Below are 18,965 nucleotides of genomic sequence, written 5' to 3' on the forward strand. Positions count from 1 at the left end.
AGGCTGCTGGTTCACAGGCTGTGTAGGCCGACGAAACACAAAATCAGCAGGCAATACGGCAGGCCACTGGCTCAAGTCCCAAGAAGTGGAGGTCAGATGATGATGAACCAGATACAGGATCCAGAGCAATCAAAAGCCAGCAAGCTTTGTCAGAATGTCCATGTACACTGGATGCAGGAAACTCCCAAGGAAACTCCCCTTCTGACTGGCTGATCACATCAGATCACAACATGGAGGTAATTATATCACAAAATGGAGGATAACTACATCACTACATAGCTGCCAAATCACTGAGAAGCATGGTCCCACCAAGCTGACACACAACCTTAACCTTCACACCCTCAATATGTATTATAAGGGGCTACTAGCAAACCTGACGATCCTCCGTTTTAGATAGAGACATTATCTTCATTACCTTGAAATAGAAGCAAATCTTCTCTGTGAAGGAAAGAGAGAGGTTTTTATCTTTATTATTGTGGAATGTCTCCAGGGAGGGAGACATTCTCTTTTTTCACTATTCTGGAAGGTAAATAAATCTGCGAAAATCAGCTGTTAATGTCTAGACATAAAGAAACATGAGAGATTCATGGAGAATTGTTTCCCAACAGGAAGCTAGAGTCAATCACACAAAATAAAACTAAAGAATAATTCTACAAAATAAATACAGAGTAGTATGAAATGAATGTAGAAGATAACAAAGACATCTCAAAATACATAACTGATATCCCTGAAGAAAAAAAGAAATGGACCAGGAAAAAAATAAGCAAAATAAAACCAAACCAAACCCATTGCCATCAAGCTGATTCTGACTCATAGTGACCCCACAGGATAGAGTGCAACTGCCCCACGTGGTTTCTAAGGCTGTAAACCTTTATGGAAGCAGACTCTCACATCTTTCTCCCATAGAGGGGCTGGTGGGTTCCAGTTGCTAACCTTTCAGTTAGCAGCCGAGTACTTAACCATTGCACCATGAAAGCCCCAATGGGACCATATTCCCCTACAGAACATAAGCCTTAAGCCACTGGGGGAAGTGCAGCAAACCCTGTTGCTCCCAGGGGAAAAGTGAAGATCCATTGTGGCTAGAGGAGGGAAAAGAAATAAAAACAATCCTCTACCTGTGGAGGAAGGGCAGGAAACCATCCTTGGCCCAGACCATTAGAGGCTGTCTAGCATTGGAAAAGGAGCAGAATCAGTGGAAAAGACCCACCCTCAAGACCCACAACCTAAAACTGAGGCTGGCCAAGGACAACAGAGAACACTCTTGCACCCCCCACCCCACCAGGCCAGCAAGAACAGAGTAATAACAACAGTCTACTACTGAGGGAGAGGCAAGAGAACGGAGAGAGATCGTCTATGAGATACAGAAACACAGGAAAGGCCTAAAGGCCAGGGTGGTGCAGGAACACTGAGAAAAATTCTCTGGCAAAGCAGTGCCTATCCTAAGCACAAGGTAACACCAGAGGAATCTGAAGTCTACAGTACACTGAAGGTAACCATAAGAACAACAAAACCCAAACCCAGTTCAACTCCTGACTAGATGGACTCAATCCCCTCAAGCTAACGGCCTACCAGAAGATGATCCTTGTTTATTTCAAGACATAAATACTATGTACCTCAGTTTATACAGTCCTACATACAACGTCCAACATTTGGCTAAAAATTATCAGACATAAAGAAAATGAAAAATACTACTGCAATAAACCAAAAAAGACGTACATAAATGGAAAAAACATACCATGCTCATGGATAGGAAGACTTAACATTGTGAAAATGTCAATACTACCCAAAGCGATCTACAGGTATAATGTAATCCTGATCCAAATTCAAACAGCATTCTTCAACAAGATCGAAAAACTAATCACAAACTTCATATGGAAAGGAAAGAGGCCACGGATAAGTAACGCATTATTGGAGAAGAACAAAGCAGGAGACCTCACACTACCTGATCTCAGAATCTACTACATAGCCACAGTAGTCAAAACAGCCTGGTACTGGTACAACAACACTGTCTATACTCATGGAACAGAGCTGAGAACCCAGAAGTAAATTCATCCACCTGTGAAGAGCTGATCTTCGACCAAGGGCCAATGTCCATTAAATGGGAAGAGACAGTCTCTTTACAAATGGTGCTGGCAAAACTGGTTATTTATCTGTAGAAAAATGAAACAGGACCCATAACTTACACCATACACAAAAACTAACTCAAAATGGATCAAAGACCTAAATATAAAACCTACAACTATAAAGATCATGGAAGAAAAAATAGGGACAACCCTAGAGGCCCTAATACATAGCATAAATAGTATACCAACCATAACTAAAAATGCACAAACAGCAGAAGATAAACTAGATAAATGGGATCTTTATGCTCATCAAAAGACTCTTCCAAAAGAGTAAAAAGAACACCTACGACATAGCTGACAAGGGGTTAATCTCTAAAAGTTATAGAAAACTTCAACACCTCAACAACAAAAAGACAAACAATCCAATTAAAAAATGGGCAAAGGACATGAACAGACACTTCTCCAAAGAAGACATTCAGGCAGCTAACACATGAAGAAATGCTTGCGATCATTAGCCATTACAGAGATGCAAATTAAAACTACAATGAGGTATCATCTCACCCCAACATCAATGGCACTGATCAAAAAACCAGAAAATCACAATTGTTGGAGAGGCTACGGGGAGACTGGAACTCTTATGCACTGCTGGTGGGAATGTAAAATGGTACAACCATTTTGGAAAACGACAAGGCGCTTCTCTCAAAAGCTAGAAATAGAAATACCATCCAATCCAGCAGTCCCACTCCTAGGAACATATCCTAGAAAAATAAGAGCCATCACATGAACAGACTATGCACACTCATGTTCACTGCAGCATTATTCACAATAGCAAAAAGACAGAAACAATGTAAGTGCCTATCAACAAACTTTGGTACATACACACAATGGAATACTATGCAACAATAAAGAACAATGATCAATCTTCAAGACATCTCACAACATGGATAAATCTGAAGGGCATGATGCTCAGTGAAATAAGTCAATCACAAAAGGACAAATACTGTATGAGACCACTATTATAAAAACTTACGAAAAGGTTTTACACAAAGAATCTTTGATGGTTACGAGGGAGGGGGAGGGTGAGGAGGGAAAAACACTAACTAGACAATAGATAAGTAGTAACTTTGGTGAAGGGTAAGATAGTACACAATACTGGGGAAGTCAGCACAACTTGACCAAAGCAAAGTCACAGAAGTTTCACAGACATATCCAAACTCCCTGAGGGACTGAATTACTGGGCTGAGGACTGGGGATCATTGTCTCTGGGGACATCTAGCTCAATTAAACATAACATAGTTTATAAAGAAAATGCTCTACATCCTACTTTGGTGAGTAGTGTCTGGGGTCTTAAAAGCTTGTGAGTGGCCATCTAAGATACACCACTGGTCCCACGCCGTCTGCAGTAAGGGAGAATGAAGAAAACCAAAGACACTAAGGAAAGATTCGTCCAAAGGACTAATGGACCACAGCTACCAAGGCCTCCACCAGACTGAGTCCAGCACCACTAGATGGTGCCCGCCTACCACCACCGACTGTTCTGACACGGATCATAATAGAGGGTCCTGGACAGAGCTGGGGAAAAATGTAGAACAAAATTCAAACTCACAAAAAAGACCAGACTTATTGGTCTGGCCGAGACTGGAGAAACCCCAAGTATGGACCTGGACACCCTTTTAACTCAGTACTGAAGTCACTCCTGAGGTTCACTCTTCAGCCAAAGATTAGACAGGCCCACGAAACAAACAATAATATACATAGCTCAACCATGTATACGAGATTAAATGGGCACACCAGCCCAGGGGCAAGGAGAAGGCAGGAGGGGACAGGAAAGCTGGAGAAATGGAAATGGGGAACCCAAGGTCGACAAGGGGAGTGTTGAAATGTTGCTGGGTTGGCAACCAATGTCACAAAACAATGTGTATTGTTTAATGAGAAAGTAATTTGCTCTGTAAACCTCCATCTAAAGCACAATTTTAAAAAACCCAGAAACAGAAATAACGTATAATTCAGCAATCCCCCTCCTAAGAATATACCCTAGAGAAATAAGAGCTGTGACACAAATAGACATATGCACACCCATATTCATTGTGGCATTATTCACAATAGCAAAAAGATGGAAACAACCTAAGTGCCCATCAACAGATGAATGGATAAACAAACTGTGGTACACACACACGATGGAATACTACACAATAAATAACAAATCCGTAAAACATCTCACAACATGGATGAATTTGGAGGACAGTATGCTGAGTGAAATATGCCAATCGCAGAAGGACAAATATTGTATGAGTCCACTATTATATAAAAACAAGGAAAGTTTTACTCACAGAAACATTCTTTGATGGTTACCAGGGAAAGGAGGGGGAGGGAGGGTAAATTACTGAATAGAAAACGTGGTAATACTGGTGAAAGGAAAGGCAATACACTATATGGGGGAAGTCAGCACAACATGACAAAGGCAAAGGAAAACACTGAGAGGAACACAAGAATATAGGGCAATTATGGCAATTACTATAACATAGACAATCCTTAAACAACAGTATTACCAATTTATGAAGGGATACACAGGTAGATTAAAAAAAAGTCAAAACTAAACCTGTTGCCGTCGAGTTGATTCCAACTCATAGTGACACAGGTAGACAGGTATGCTAAAGAGGCATGGGAAGATGTAACCAAGCACCCCTATCTGCAGATAAAGGTTAGGTTATGAATATCTCTACATACATATTTGTACATGTTTCATGTATACTAATTGTCATGGATTGAATTATGTCCCCTGAAAAATGTGTCAATTTGGCTGGGCCATGATTAATGGTATTGTGTGATTTTCTGTGTTGTAAATCCTGCCTCTATGATGTTTATGAGGGAGGATGGGCGGCAGTTGTGTAAGGCAGGACTCAATCTACAAGACTGGGATTGTGTCCTGAGGCAATCTCTTGAGATATAAAATAGAGAAGTGAACAGAGAGACAGGGGGACCTTATGCCATCAAGAAAGCAGTGCCGGGAGCAGAGCGCGTCCTTTGGACCGGGGTCCCTGTGCAGAGAAGCTCCTAGTCCAGGGAACACTGATGACAAGAAGGCCGACAGAGAGAGAAAGCCTTCCCCTGGAGCTGACGCCCTAAATTTGGACTTTTAGCCTACTTTACTGTGAAGAAATAAATTTCTCTTTGTTAAAGCCATCCACTGGTAGTATTTCTGTTGTAGCAGCACTAGATGACTGAGACACTAATATAGACAACAGAACACACAATGGGCACAGTCATGGAAACTTCTTATGAACAACCAAACATGCCCTGGGACGAAGATATTAGGCTTGAAGGCTAAGGATCACAGACTCAGGGGACATTTACGTAACATATGGCATAACATAGTGCATAAAGACAATGTTCTACATCCTACTTTGTTGAGTAGCATCTGGGATCTTAAAAGCTTGCGAGTGGCTATCTAAAATACAACTAGTGGTCTCTTCCCATCCACAGTAAAAGTGAATGAAGAAAACAATGACAAGGGTGCAATTAGTTCAAAGGACTAATGGACCATATGCACCACAGCCTACAAGAACTTAAGACTAGATGGTGCCAGCTATCACTACTGACTGCTCTCACCCGGATCACAATAAAGGGTCTCGGACAGAGTGAGAGAAAAACATAGAAAAAATCAAATTCACAAAAAAAGAGCAGACTTATTGGCCGGACAGAGACTGGAGGAACCCCCAAGGCTATGGCCCTATGACACCCCTCTGACTTGGAACTGCAGCCATTCCTGGAAACCAACTTCCAGCCAAGCAATAGACAGGCCTATAAAACAAACAATAATACCCGAAAAGAATGTGCTCCATAGAATAAACAATTATACAATACCAAAAGGGCAACATTTGCCCAAAAATATAAATGAGAAGGCAGCAAGGGGTAGGAAAACCAGATGAAAGGTAACTGGGAACCCAGGGCAAAAATGGGTAGAGTGTTGGGGATTGCAACCAATGTCATGGAACTTTGTGTACAATTTGTTAAATGGGAAACTAATTTTCTCTGTACTTTCACCTAAAACACAATATTAAAAAAATTATTAGACACAAAACAGCGAGAACAACCCACTGTCAAGAAATAAAGCAATCAACTGACCTAGACTTAGTTGACCCAGCTGTTGGAAATATCAGGCAGAAAATTTAAAATAACTATGACTAATATGTTAAACGTTATAGTAAAAAACATGAATAATGTGCATGAACAGATGGGGAATTACAGTAAAGAGATGAAAACGGTGAGTCCAATGAAAATGCTAGTAGTAAGAAAACAACTGAGATGAAGAATGTCATCAGCAGGTTCATCAGTAGACTAGACAGAGTCTGGGGTAGGGGTGGGGAATCAGTGACTTGAAGATAGGTCAGTGGAAATTGTCCTAACTGAAACATGAGAAAAAAGATTGAAATGACATACATGCAGGGATGGAAAAAGTCTAGCATTTTTCTATACTACAGTCTGTCCTATGGAAAAAAAAATCATTCATATGACTCCCTCATGCAAAATATGTTCACCCCCATTCTGGGACCTCCAAATGTTTCATCCCAATTATGGCATCAGGTTCAAATCCAGGAGCTCAAGTCTCCTGCATCAGGTCTAGATATGGCTGAGGCTTCCTGGGTGCAGTTTCCCAGTTTCTTGATCCAGAGACCTGTGAGCTAAATGACAAGTTATCTAACCCCTGCAAACACAATTTTATATATATGCATAGACACACACACTATAACTGCAAGAGACACTCCCATTCAAAAAACGGGAAGAAGAGGCACGTAACACTCACTGGTCCATAACTATCTGAAATAAAACAGAGTAAATGCTGCAGGTCCCCCTACTCCAAGTGCAGATAATGTTTCTCGATTTTGGCACAGTTCTCCCTGGGAGTGGCTCCCCAGTCCATTTTACTATACTGTTCTTGGGTCTTCTGAGATGCCCTTCTTTTCTCACAAGAACTGGTTCATGTTTGCAGTTGAGTAGCTTTCTCAGCTTGCTTCCTGTTCACAGAAGTTAGGGAGAGGAGTCCAGAGGCCACTTTTCATTTGAACTGGTTTAGACCCTTTAAGTCCATCCTGGAAGCAATTTCACTAGTAAAACTCCCTTTAAAAACATTATGGGCTTCCTATGAATCTGGTTCGGATCTACTCCATGCCCCAAATGCCACATCGACAATTCTTTTTAAGATAGGCCTCTCTTTGCTTTGTGCAATGTCAGGCTGCTGTGGGACAATGCTGTACAGATTTTTAGAAGCCCTTTTGTTTAGCTGAGAAGGTCTCAAGCACCAAAAAATATTTCACACGGAGGTCTCAAGATTCCAAAGAGTACGAAGAGAAGGTAAAAGCCTCAAAGTAGGCTTTTCATGCTTTTCAAGTCTCTTCTTGAATCTCTTTGCTAATGTTCCATTGTTCAAAGCAAGTCACATGGCCAAGCTCAGAGTTAAGGAGAAAGAAACTCTCTTAATAAGAAAAACAGCAAAGTAACAACGTAAAGGGACATGCATAAAGGGATGGGAGGAATCTGTGGCTATTTTGCATTCTACCACAATGAAAGAAAATAAAAATACTATGTCATGAACACCAGTATGTATGGTAGGATTGTATTATGTATTTATGTAAAATTATATCTGCAGACGTCTGTATATATAAAGACATGACTTAAATTGTGTATTCACTTGATAAAAATATTCAAAAACAAAAACCAAACCCGTTGCCATTGAGTTGACTCCAACTCATAGCTACTGGGCAACATATTTTATAGACACAATTATGCCTAATTCAAAAAATAATTTCAGTTCAACTACTCCTTCTGTTATACAATGTGTTCTGCCACACACTCAATATAGAAGTGAGACTACAATTACACACCACATATATTGTTTGCCTTTCATTTTGTAAATTGCTTAATATACCAAAGTAATCATGACTGTCATTTACATAATTTCACACCATCCTTCCTATAATTTGGTAACAATTTGCCTATAACTTTCTATAAAAAGGCTTTTCCTAATGCAGAAAACTGACAGCAGTTTTTCCCAGCATGAGTTCTACTTTGTGAGGCTGTGCAAATATGGAAAATTCCCCCTCTTCTAAATAATTTTTCTCATCTCAGGTGAAAGAACCTGATGAACGCTTTTCCTTATATATTCACATAGGATCTACCTTAGGTGAATTCTATAATATACACTTAGACCTGACTTCTGTGATAAGGCGTTCTAATTTTCAAGAAACAGGGTTACTTTCACGTATGAATATTGCGATGCATACTAAGAACTGATTTCTGTGTGAAACCCTTTCCACAGTCACTGCATTTATAGGGTTTATCTCCAGTATGAATTGTCTGGTGTTTATTGAAATTTGACCTGTCAGTGAAGGCTTTCCCACATTCTGCACATATATATGGTTTCTCTCCTGTGTGAATTCGCTGATGTACTTTGAGATGTGGTTTCTTGGAGAAAGATTTCTCACAGTCAGGGCATTTATAAGGCTTCTCTGTAGTATGAATTCTCTGATGTGTGATTAACTCTGACTTCTGGATGAAGGCCCTCCCACAATCTGTACAAACATAGGGTTTCTCTCCAGTATGAATTGTCTGATGTTTATTGAAATTTGATCTGTCAGTGAAAGCCTTCCCACATTCAGCACATATATAAGACTTCTCTCCAGTATGGGATTTTTGGTGGGTATTGAGATTTGACCTGTTGGTGAAGGCCTTCCCACATTCAGTACATATATAGGGTTTCTCTCCTGTATGGATTCGCTTATGCATCTGAAGTTGTGACTTGGAAGGGAAGGATTTCCCACACTCACTGCATTCATAAGGCTTCTCTCCAGTATGAATTCTTTGATGTGCAATCAAGTGTGCCTTCTGGATGAAGGCCTGCCCACACTCAGTACATATATAGGATCTCTCTCCTGTATGAATTCTCTGATGCATCCTGAGTGTTGATTTTTGGGTAAAGGCTTTCCCACACTCACTACATTTGTGGTGTCTCTCTCCAGTATGAATTTTCTGATGTATATTGAGGGCTGAGTTCAGGGAGAAGCCTTTCCCACACTCACTGCATTCATAGAGTTTTTCTCCAGTATGAGTTGTCTGATGCCTAAATAGAGATGACATTTGGAAAAATGATTTTCCACATTCACTGCATTTATAGGGTTTCTCTCTGGTATGAGTTTTCTCATGCATAATTAATTCTGAATTATGGATGAAGGCCTTCCCACATTCAGTACATATATGTAGTTTTTCATCTCTATGAACGCTCAGATATATACTGAGCAGCTGCTTCTGTGTAAAAACATTTACACATTTGCTAAGTTCATGAGGTTTTTCCACAGTATGAATTCCCTGGGGTGAAAACAGGTGTGACTTCTGGGCAAAGATTTTCCCAAATTCAGTACATGTGTTTGCTTTCTCCCCCACAGGAAATTTCACATTTTGACTGAGTGCTTGTTTGAGGCTGAGGAGTTTTCCACACTGATTACTTCCATGTAATTTCACTCCTGTATGAGTATTTTCGTGGCTAGCATAAGAACAACTCTGGGGGAAAACTTGACTATGTCCAATAATTTTATCAAAGTTCTTTGTTGCATTGTTTTTATTATGAATATGTAAGTCTAAATTATGCTTAAAACTCTTTCCAATGCAATCACGTTTATGGGGTCTTTTCTGTAAAGGAATAAGGTTTGGGCTTGGATAATCAAATTTTCCAATATCTTTATTTTCATAATCCCACTCTGTAGTCAATATTTTCTTGTTGACAAAAGCAGTATGATTCAGAGGTTTGTTTTGTTTTTCCTGATATCTTTCTATCTGTTCAGCATCTTGCCACAGTTCTTCTAAAATGGAATACAATGAATCATCTCTTGTATCTTCATCCTCCATTTCACTATGAAATGTAGCTTTTTCAGTAGTTCTACGTTGTGAGGTCTCAATCCCAAATTTGCTATCTAAAAGAGAAAGACAAATAGAAAATGACACAAAGCTTAGACAGCAGGAGACTAAGAAGGTATGTAAACTAATCCAGATTGAACACAGGGGAACCAGTAAATCTGACATGATGATGACAGAGATGACAATGATGAAAATGACAGGAAATACATATGTAGCATTTGTTATATGCCAAGAACTTATATGGCACTTATAATGTTCCAGGCACTAAGAACTATATACATGCATATATAGATATGAAGTCATTTAATCCGTTCAAAAGCCCTATGAGGTATCTACTATTATCAATCTTTTGCAGACAAGGAAAGTGAAGCTTAGAATGGTTATATCACTTTCCCTAAAACATGGTTATTAAGTGTTGTATATTGGAATTCAACATAAGCAGTCTAGTTCTACTTTGGTAGGAGGCTTGGCTATCTAGTAGGGTGGACAGAAGATTAAAAAAAAACAAGGGTTTTAAGGGAGGAAATATCTGTGGAGAACCTAGGTTTGGAGGAGGTGGCTCAGAGTCTAAGTCCTCATTGGCTTTCAATTCTAAACGCTCACTAATCCTGCTCCTTCATCTTGCTTGTTAGCAACAATATCAAATTAATGTGACCCAAACCCATTTTATTCATTTTTATCGGAAAAACACTGCAGTCATAGCCATCCTGACCTATACAAACAATAAATGGATGTCTATACTCCAACTCTCCATCCAGGTGTAATTATTTTCTTGGACTTAATTACAGATATCTAATACAAAATTATAAAACACGGGAGAGGACAAGCCATTTGTGGTGGAAACTGCAAGTTGTCCATTAGAATGGAGAATGTTTCCCTATTCTTTCACATTAATAGACTTGTAGTCAGGCATATGGACTACCCAGTCGTATAACCTTTGCTAGCCTCCTTTGCAAATTGGTGTGGCCAGACAACAATGTTCTCAATAGAATGTGAAAGAAAATTAAATGTTTTAGGTAATGAAATCTATCGGTGGAATTTAAGATGAACTACAAACAAGAGTGGAGTTTGCAAATCCCATTAGGAACAGAATAATCCAAGCATAAGAAAATATAGACCTGTTTTGTGGTTATATCACTAGAAATTAAGATGAAAGGATATCTAAACAGTATTCATTTAAAAAGAAACAATAGCAATTGCAGAGTAATTATAGGACTATGCTCATTTCATCTGTTACTACGTTTGCTGGCATAAAGTTGGTCATAATATATCTTTTTAATACCGCTAAGATCTGCAATGATGCTACCTTTTTCATTCATGGCATTGGTAACGTATGTTTTCTCTTTCTTTTTCTCTATTAGTCTTGCTAGAGATTTATCAATTTAATCGTACTAATCTCTTCAAAGAACCAACTTTTGGCTTTATTAGTTGTTTCTATTGTACATGTCCTGAGTTGCAAGCGTAGATCACCAAATTTAACAGTGGTTAGACAATATACAGTGAATGACTTCAACCCTCTGAAATTGGTTGCAGTTAGCTTTATGTCCCTACATAGGGCCTATTTTGGTCAGTGTGCCATGTCCACTTAAAAACAATGTATATTCTACAGTTGTTGGATGTAGTGACCTATGTATATCAATTAGGTCATATTGGTTTATCATATTTAAATCTTCTATATCCTTACAGATTTTTTTGTCTGCTTGTTCTATCAGTTAGAGAGAGAGGTTATGTTAAAATCTCCAACTACAACTGTGCATTTGTCTATCCATTTAGTACTGTCAACGTTTATGTATTTTGAAGCTATGTTATTAACTGCATACAAATTTAGTTTTTTTATATGTTCCTATTGAAATTTTATCATTATATAATGTACCTCTTTATCACTCATGATACTTCTTACTGTAAAGTCTACTTTGTCTGATATTAATAAACCCACACCAACTTTCTTGTGGTTATTGTATGCATGGTATGCTTCTTATTCTTTTCAACTTTTATGTGCCTTTATATTTATAGTGTGTATCTTATAAATAGAATACCGATGGATCTTGGTTTTTTTTATCAAGTCTGAAAATCTTTGCCTTTTATTTGTAGTTTTTTTTTTTCATCAGTAGACTATTTTATAGAACAGCTTTAGATTTACAGAAACACTGGGCAGTTAGAACAGTTACCCTCTGCGCATAGATTTCCTTATTATTATTATTAACATCTTACATTAGGCTGGTACATTTGTTACAAATCATTAACCAATATTGATACATCGTTATTAACTGAAGTCCGTACTTTATTCAGATTTCCTTAGTTTTTATCTAATGTTCTTTTTCTGTTCCAAGATCCCATCTATGATACCAAATTACATTTAATTGTCATGTCTACTTAGGCTCCTCTTGGCTGTGATAGTTTCTAAGACAGACTCTCTTTGTTTTTCATGACCGTTTAGCTTCCTAGGACTGCCATAACAAATCGCCACAAACTGGGTGGCTTAAAACAACAGAAAGATACTCTCACAATTTAAAAGCCTAGAAATCCAAAATCAAGGTGTCAGCAGGGCCATGTTCCCTCTGAAGGCTTTAAGGAAGAATCCTTCCCTGCTTCTTCCTAACTTCTGGTGGTTGCCAGCAATCCTTGGTGTTCCTTGGCTTGCAGCTGCATCACATAGCCTTCGTACCTCTGTGTGTCTCCGAATCTTGCTCTCCTTATAAGAAAATACCAGTCATTGGATTTAGGGCCAACCCTAATCCAGTCAGACTTCATTTGAACTTGATTATATCTTCAAAGACTCGGTTACCAAACAAGGTCACATTCACAATGGGGGTACTGGGAGTTAGGACTTCAACGTCTCTTTTGGGGGGACACAATTCAACTCACAATGACCTTGACAGTTTTGAGCACAGGTCAGGTATATTGTTAGATGTCCCTCTACTGAAATTTGTCCAATGTTTTTCTCATGATTAGACTGGGATTAAGGTTTTTGGGATAAAGATTACAAGTTAAAGTGCCATTTGCATCGGATCAAAGGTACATACTATAAACACGATTTATGACTGCTGATACTGACTTTGATGACACGGCGGAAGTAATGTTTGTAAGGTTTCTCCACTGTAAAGTTACTCTCTTCTTCAGCCTTTCTATACTGTGTTCTTTTAAAGGAAGTCACTGTATGTAGCCCCCATTTAAGGAGTGGGGAGTTATACTCTCCCTCCTTCACGCTGGAGTACCTATATAATTTATTTGGAAATCTTCTGCATGGGAGATTTGTCTCTTCTCCATTTATTTATTCAATTATGTATTTATATTAGTATGGACTAAAGGATATTTATTTTATACTTTGGGTTATAATCCAATACTACTTTATTTGTTTCGTTGCTCAAATTATTCCAGCTTTAGCCATTAGGAGCACTTTCAACTGGCTCCTGTACCCCTCTGACAGACTCCCATCAATGGTTTGTTTTTGAGCATTTCCTGACTTTGAGGCACTACAGGATGCTCCAGGCTCATCTTGTATGTTTCCTGCACCAGTGCTAGAACCAGTCATTTCTCCAAGAAGCCCAAACCATAAAAAACCCAAACCTGTTGCTGTCGAGTTAATTCCGACTCATAGTGACCCTATACAACAGAACAGAACTGCCCTATAGGGTTTCCAAGGCTGTAATCTTTACGGAAGCAGACTGTCACATCTCTCTTCCATGGAGTGGCTGGTTTGAACTACCCAGGCTCCCTTTATTGTGGAATAGTATTAGAAATCAAGATCTGGGTACTTGGTGGGCTTATTACTACGGGGTTGTCATTTCTTTCAGACCCTCTCAGCTAACAGAGCAAAGAAATAGATGTGCGTATGCTAACTGTGCATATACACATTATCTATAAATATCATATATGTAACCATCTATATATTAAGTTAAACATGACTTTTTTATTGTGGTAAAAATATACATAACAAAACATTTGCCAATTCAACAATTTTTACATGTATTAATTCAGTAACATTGATTACATCTATCATGTTGTAAAACCATTATCATTATCTCTTTCCAAATTATACCACCACCATCAAACAGAAACTCAGTGCCCCCTAAGCAATAATTCCCCCTGTCTCTCTCCTTCCCACCCATGGTAACCACTAACAAGCTTTGGTTTCTATATATTTGTCTATTTCATACGAGTGTGATCATACAGTATTTATCCTTTTGCGACTGACTTATTTCACTCTGCATAATGTTCCAAGGTTCATCCATGTTGTAGCATAAATCAGGATTTCATTTTTCTTTATGGCTGAGTAATATTCCATTGTATGTATATATCACATTTTGTTTATCTATTCATCTGCTGATAGACATTTCAGTTGTTTCCACATTTTGGCTATTGTGAATAGTGCTGCAATGAACATTGGTGTAAGGTTGCTGTTTGAGATCCTGCTTTCAATTCTTTTGGGTATATACCTAGGATTGAGATTGCTGGGTTGTACGGTAATTTTATGTTCACCTTTCTGAGGAACCGCCAAACTGTTTTCCACAGTGGCTATACCATTTTGCATTCCCACCAGCAATGGATGAGGGTTCCAATTTCTTCATATCCTCACCAATACCTGTTGTTTTACTTTTTTTTATCACAGTCATTTTAGTGGGAGTGAGGTGGTATCTTCATTGTGGTTTTGATTTTCATCTCCCTAATGGCTAATGACGTTGAGCATCTTTTCATGTGCTCGTTGGCCATGTGTATATCGTCTTTGGTGAAATGTCTATTGAAGTCCTTTGCCCACTTTCTGATTGGCTTGTTTGTCTTTTTGTTGTTAAGTTAAAGTCAGTTGATTTTTTATAAATGTGACAAGGAGATTCAATAGGAAAAAGAAAGTTTCTTCCACAAATAGTTCTGGAACAACTGGATATCCATATTGGAAAAAAAAAAAAAAAAACATCAATCCTATGTCACACCATACACAAAAATAGTACCAAAAAATGGATCACAGGCCAAAATTAAAAAAGCAAAATGATAGAATAATATGAGAAAACCTTTGTGAAATTGTGGTAGGCAAAAATTTCTTACACAGGTCACAGAAAGTACTAACGATAAAAGAAAAAAATGATAATTAGACTTTGTCAAACTTAAAATGTTTGCTCTTTGATAGACCCAATTAACAAAATGAAATTGCAAGCCACAGACTGGAACAAAATGTTAGCAACACATATATCTGACAAAGGAGTTGTACCCAGCAAATATAACAACTCTTACAACTGAATAATCAAACAACCCAATTAAAAATGCGAAAGACATTTGACACTTAGTCACTTCACAGAAGATATACAAATGGTCAATAAGCACATGATAAGATGTTTAACATCATTAGCCATCAGGGGAATGCAACTTAAAATCACAATGAAATACCACTACACACTCACTATATAGCAAAAATTAAAGAGACTGATGATAGCAAGTTTTGGTGAGGACATAGAGCAACAGGAATTCTCATGTAGTGCTGATGGGAATGTAAATGGTACTTTGGAAGACATTTTGACAATTTCTTATAAAAGTAAGCATTCACTTCTTATATGATCTAGCAATTCCACTCCTAGGTATTTATCCAAAAGAAATGTAAACATATGCTCACACAGATGTGTATCAGAATGTTCATTACAGTTTTATTCATAATAACCAAGTAATAACTACTGTCCATCAACAGAGATATAGATAAGCAAAATAAAATATGTTCATATCACAGGACAGTATTCAGCATTTAAAAGGAATAAACTAGTAATATACTCGAGAACATAGATGAATCTCAAAATCATTTTGCTGAACAAATGAAGCTAGACCCAAAACAGTACGTATGGTATGCTTCCATTTATACAAAACTCTAATAAAGACAAATCTAATCCATAATGACAAAAAGTATACCAGTGGTTGTCTGGAGCCGAGATGGTAGTCCGGACTGACTGCAAGGGGCATGAGGGAATGTTTTTGTGTGCTGGAATGTCATGTATCATGATTAGGGTGCTGGCTATACTGGTATATACCTTTATCAAAACTATCAAACTGTACACCTAAAATGGATATGTTTTATTGTATGTAAATTATACCTTAATAAATTTGATTTAAAAAGAAAAAAAGCTAAGTAACAGTGACTATAAAGTCAGAAGGTGGGAGAGAGGCAAGGTGGAGAGGAGTGAGAAATCTGAAGGTGATATCTACAAAGAAAATAGGAGGTAAGGCTGGTTGTAGATGGCTATTGGCATTTTAGAGTGAGAAGATGAAAATAAAAGGAAAAAGAACATGAAAGAGTACTAGGAAGAATAGGAGTGAAACACCAGCAGTGATTTTCAAAGAAGACAAATCCATTAAAAATTCAATGTATATGATAAAAATCTAAGATCTTGTGGATGGGGTGGGGTTTAAGTAATGAAGCATAAAAATTGTGATGAAACTGGAGAATAGCCAAGAAAGCAAGATCCACAGTAAGCCTGGCATGTGATTCAGAGAATAGGAATTGGGAAAACTCTCCTGGAGAAAAGTCAAGCAAAAAAAGACAGTGGATATGGTAAGCCAAATGAACAGTGAGAGCAATTCGGTACCTGAGGGACCAATGTTACATATCCTCAAGCAGTTCCTAAAGTTTAGAACCTTCGAGAAGGGCATCCGTCTTGCTTAGAAAAATAAAAAAAGAACTACTTCCATGTCCCACATCTGCCTGGGTCACACTCACTCACCTGAATAGCTTTGATGTAGGGTTTCAGCTTCCAGTGTCCATGGTTCTTCTCCTTGCTCCAACTTGAAGATGACCTCAGGTTTGGGAACTTGGTACCCTGTTTACAGGACATGACACAGAATTGAGTCCAGCTAGTTGCTTTCCATTTGCTCTTCAGAAAAGTAACCACATTTCACTGGGAACAGAGTAATAACCACGGAGCTAAAAAGGGACTGAAGAATCTCAGGCAAATCAAGGACAACATCATCACACACTTCAGATGTCCTGCAGCACTCAGCAGCTGAGAATGGAAAAACTCTAACTGAAGCACCTCGAAGATTCACAGGATGGCTGTACTTACCTACTGAGAGCAGATGGCTGTAGTTCTCCAGTGTCACATCACGGTACAGGCGTCTCTGAGCAGAGTCCAAGTGCCGCCACTCCTCCCTGCTGAAGTCCACAGTCACATCCTCGAATGACACTGATACCTGTAACAACACAATCCTGTTCAAGGTGACATGGTCAGCATTTGGGATGGGAAGAAGATAAATAGGAAGTTTATTTTAATAATGTTTCACCATAATATACCATACAGTATGCCTATAAAACACCAAGTTAGACACAATATTGTATAGGATACAAATATCTCATTGAAAATTTCTATTTGTTATATACAACACTTAGTCATTTGTTTTTTAAAATAACAGTTTTATGAGATTTGATCTTGATCCTATTTTGTTCATTTTTATGAGAAATTCATTTTCCAGAACTTTTAGAAGGAAGCATGAATATGTGCTGTTATGGGTTGAACTGTGTCCCCCCCAAAATACAGGTTGGAATCCTAATCCCTATACCTGTGGATATAATTCTGTTTGGAAACAGGGGTTTTCTTTGATATGTTAATGAGGCCATATCATTGTAGGGTGTGCCCTAAACCTAATCACTTTTGAATTATAAAGAGCAGATTAGACACAGACACATGCAAAAACTGGAGAAGACAGATGCCATGTGAGGATCATCAAGGAACCAAGGAATGCCCAGGGCTACTAACAAGAAAAGAATTGAGGTGGCTGAGACCCTGGTTTGGACTTTTAGCCTCCAGAACTATGAGAAAATAAATTTGTTCTTTAAAGCCAGCCACTTGCTGTATTTCTGTTACAGCGGCACTAGCAAACTAAGACACCTGTTTTTGTTTTTTTTAAACTTCACAGGGCTCCCTCTACTATTACTTTCAATTACTCTACAAAAATATGGCCATTTCCTCTTGCTATCATTTTATTGCTGATTTCTAATTCCATGGTGGTCAGAAAATATACTCAGTATGATTTCAGCACATGGTCTATCTATAGGAATGTTCCATGTGTTCCTAAAAAGAATGTATAGTCTGCTGTAGATGGGTATAGGGTTCTATAATACATAGATCAAGCAGGCTAAGTGTTGTTGGAATCGCCTATCACCTTACTGATTTGTTTTCTACTTGTTCAATTATTTGTCATTTTAGGAGTGAAAACTGACAAGAAGATTTTAAAGTTTACATGGATATTCAAAGGACCTAGAGTAGCCCAAATAGTCTGAAAATGAAGAAAAGGTATGGAGGATTTACACTGCCTAATGTTAAGACTTGGAGCCCTGGTGGTGCAGTGGTTAAGAGCTACGGCTGCTAACCAAAAGGTCAGCAGTTTAAATCTACCAGCTGCTCCTTGAAAACCCTATGGGGCAGTTCTACTCTGTCCTATACAGTCACTCTGAGTCAGAATCAACTCAATGGCAATGTTCTTTTATGTTAAGGCTTACTATAAAGCTATAGTAATTCGGACTGTGTGGTATTGGTGTAAGGACAGACAGATATATCAATGGAACAGAATACAGAATCCAGAAACAAACCCACACATATACGGACAACTGATTTTTGAAAAAGGTGCCAATGCGATTCAATGGTGGAAAGGAAAGTCTTTTAAAAAAACTGTACTGAAACAACTGGATATCAGTATTGGGGGAAAAAAACAAACCTTGACCCACACTTTATATCATATACAAAATTAACTTCATCTACCCAAAGCAATCAACAGATACAATGCAATCCTGATCCAAATTCCAAAGGCATTTTTTAATGAGATGGAGAAACAAATCACCAACTTCATATGGAAAGGGAAGAGGCCCTGGATAAGTAAAGCACTACTCAAGAAGAAAAACAAAGTGGGAGGCCTCACACTACCTGATTTTAGAACCTATTATATCGCCACAATAGTCAAAACAGCCTGGTACTGGTACAACAACAGATACATAGACCAATGGAACAGAATTGAGAATCCAGACAT

The 18,965-nt window shown here is 38.3% G+C and overlaps 1 protein-coding gene across 2 annotated transcripts in view; it reads right to left on the reverse strand.

Annotated features, from left to right (window-relative positions):
* Positions 1-5,890: 5,890 nt before the first annotated feature.
* ZNF81 (zinc finger protein 81) overlaps positions 5,891-18,965 on the reverse strand; it is a 120,785-nt gene continuing 107,710 nt past the window's right edge. For both annotated transcript variants that reach the window (XM_023731879.1, XM_023731880.1), the window contains 3 exons: positions 17,009-17,135; positions 16,670-16,765; positions 5,891-10,027 (listed from right to left, as the gene is read on the reverse strand). In XM_023731879.1, coding sequence (XP_023587647.1) covers positions 8,319-10,027; positions 16,670-16,765; positions 17,009-17,135 — 1,932 coding nt within the window. In that variant the 3' untranslated portion in view covers positions 5,891-8,318. The remainder of the gene's footprint in view (positions 10,028-16,669; positions 16,766-17,008; positions 17,136-18,965) is intronic.

Source organism: Trichechus manatus, unplaced genomic scaffold (assembly GCF_000243295.1).
Source record: "Trichechus manatus latirostris isolate Lorelei unplaced genomic scaffold, TriManLat1.0 scaffold00046, whole genome shotgun sequence".
Classification (NCBI taxonomy): Eukaryota; Metazoa; Chordata; class Mammalia; order Sirenia; family Trichechidae; genus Trichechus; species Trichechus manatus.